The sequence below is a fragment of the Postia placenta genome (assembly GCF_002117355.1).
Source record: "Postia placenta MAD-698-R-SB12 unplaced genomic scaffold POSPLAscaffold_5, whole genome shotgun sequence".
Taxonomy (NCBI): Eukaryota; Fungi; Basidiomycota; class Agaricomycetes; order Polyporales; family Adustoporiaceae; genus Rhodonia; species Rhodonia placenta.
In genome coordinates, this window is record NW_020169836.1 from 197,476 (window position 1) to 199,653 (window position 2,178).

General features: G+C 48.9%; 1 protein-coding gene across 1 annotated transcript in view; it reads right to left on the bottom strand.

Annotated features, from left to right (window-relative positions):
• Positions 1-314: 314 nt before the first annotated feature.
• The window catches only part of POSPLADRAFT_1139672 (hypothetical protein), a gene marked incomplete at both ends in the record, with an annotated part of 6,026 nt that continues 4,162 nt past the window's right edge, over positions 315-2,178 (bottom strand). Inside the window, one exon of the mRNA XM_024485072.1 lies at positions 315-482. Coding sequence (XP_024339985.1) covers positions 315-482 — 168 coding nt within the window. The remainder of the gene's footprint in view (positions 483-2,178) is intronic.

The following is a 2,178-nucleotide window of genomic DNA, read 5'->3' on the forward strand; positions in this document are numbered from 1 at the left end:
TGGTATTAACGGAATTTGATACAGACATACATGTAATGTGCAGGCGTGTGGGCAGTGACCAGGCAGCGAGACAGTCCGTGCAAAACTTAGGACCCATATGAATACGGTAGAGCTCACACTGTCGTGACTTGGGGTCAAGCGACAAGGACAAACAAACACGAAGGCTGGGGGTGTTCGACTGGGTCTCACCGAAGCGATGGTGAGCAATGCTCAAACCTAAGGCTAGGGACAAGAAATGTATTAGTTAGTTAAGTAAGAAAAGGAATACATAAGAGGCTTACTGACCTAGGGACAAGAGGTCGAAACTGAGGTCCCTAGGGCAGCAGAGGCCGGCTTATATACAGGGGAAGATAAGGGCAGGCTGTGCACATTGGTCCGTGCACAGCTGGTCCATGCACAGCATGCTGACGCAGCCCTGGGGGCTGGTGAGTCAGAGCGGCTGTGTCAGCGGAGCCCGAGCTGTGCCGTGCACTGCCGCCCATCTAATCTGATCGTACAGTAGATAAGGAAATGTCCATTCAGGCTTATAGTGCAGAGGTCACGGGTTCGAGCCCGCAAAAAGGAAAAAATTAAAAAGATGGCTAGATGCCGTGTCAACTCATGACAGCTTCTGCAACACAGTGCAGGAGTTTCAGCGCTGCATAACACATGTCATTCGTGATGAAGTTCCCCACCATGCTGGAGCTTTTGTGGATGATGTCGGCATCAAGGGTCCCCGTAGCATGTACAACAACATGCCCATTGTTCCGGGTTCACCCATTTGTCGGTTTGTGTATGAGTTTCTCACCACAGTTAGCCACATTCTTTGCAGATTTGAGCTCGCGGGAATCACTGCGTCAGGTTATAAACTGGTGGCAGCAACCCCGGAATTGCACATCGTAGGTTCAATAGTGTCACTGCTCGGATTGCATCTGGCACACGGAGTTGTAAACAAAATCTTGAAGTGGATGTCCTGTACTAATGTTTCGGAAGTACACAGCTTTCTAGGAATCGCCGGGGTTGCTCGACGATGGATACAAGGGTTCTCGATTATTGTGCGACCACTCACCAGACTTACGCAAAAGTCTGTTGACTTCGCATGGACAAATGACACACAAGAAGCGATGGATCTAATCAAGCAACGGGTGACGACAGCACCAGTATTGAAGCCTATTGACTATCAACTCACACGAGCAATCTCGCCTCATGATGGACGACCTAGCGATCACGGAATCGTCATTGTAGCAGTCGACTCATCAAAATACGGCGCCGGGTGGGTCTTGTATCAAATGCGCGAGACTGACAAGCATCCCGCATTGTTCGGATCATGCACCTTTTCAGCAACAGAATATAGGCATTCACAACCCAAGTTAGAGCTATATGGGGTGTTCTGCACTCTCAAGGAGCTTAGGCATTGCATCTGGGGCCTCTATTTCCATTTGGATGTAGATGCCAAGTTCCTAAAACAGATGATCAATTCAGCTGACCTTCTGAATGCGCCCATGACGTGCTGGGTATCTTACATACAGCTATTCAACTTCTACATGCAGCATGTACCCGCGACAGCTCATCAGGCATCAGATGTGTTGTCAAGACGTCCCCGAGCTCCGGACGACTCAGACGAATCAAATGCCGAGGCTTATCTTGATAAGGTATTCGCAGGTATGGAACTTTGGAATGCACTCACTCTCTTAGGTCACTGTCTCCGGTGTCATGGGCCAAAAGTGTTTGGCACATGAACATGGTGAAGAGCTTGAACATCATACCACTGAAAAAAACACCTAAGTTGAATAGGCAAGGCAAAGTCTAGCAGATTGTGAGAAGAAACAGACTAAATAAAAAGGAAAGCGGAGCGTGGGAAATTGCCATCTTAGGCAACATTGATCAGGTGACTTTCCTAATGGGAACAGAAGCCCAGAATCAGGTCCTAGGCCAGTGCAGAACCCAGCTAGGCCAGCTGTGAGCCAATCTAGTGGTAATCCAGGCGAGGTGTAGGCCGAACCAGTCAGTAACTAGGCCAGGTGTGGGCCAAACCTAGAAAAACCCCAGGTCAAGTGCAGGCCAATCCAGTAACACCTAGGCCCAGCCTAGGCCAATCCGGCAAATGCCCAGTTTCAACCCAGAATGAGAGAGAAATGCTATTGGAGGAGAGAATCTGCTTATAAAATAGTGATGAGTGGTGAATGAATAAGGCAGAAT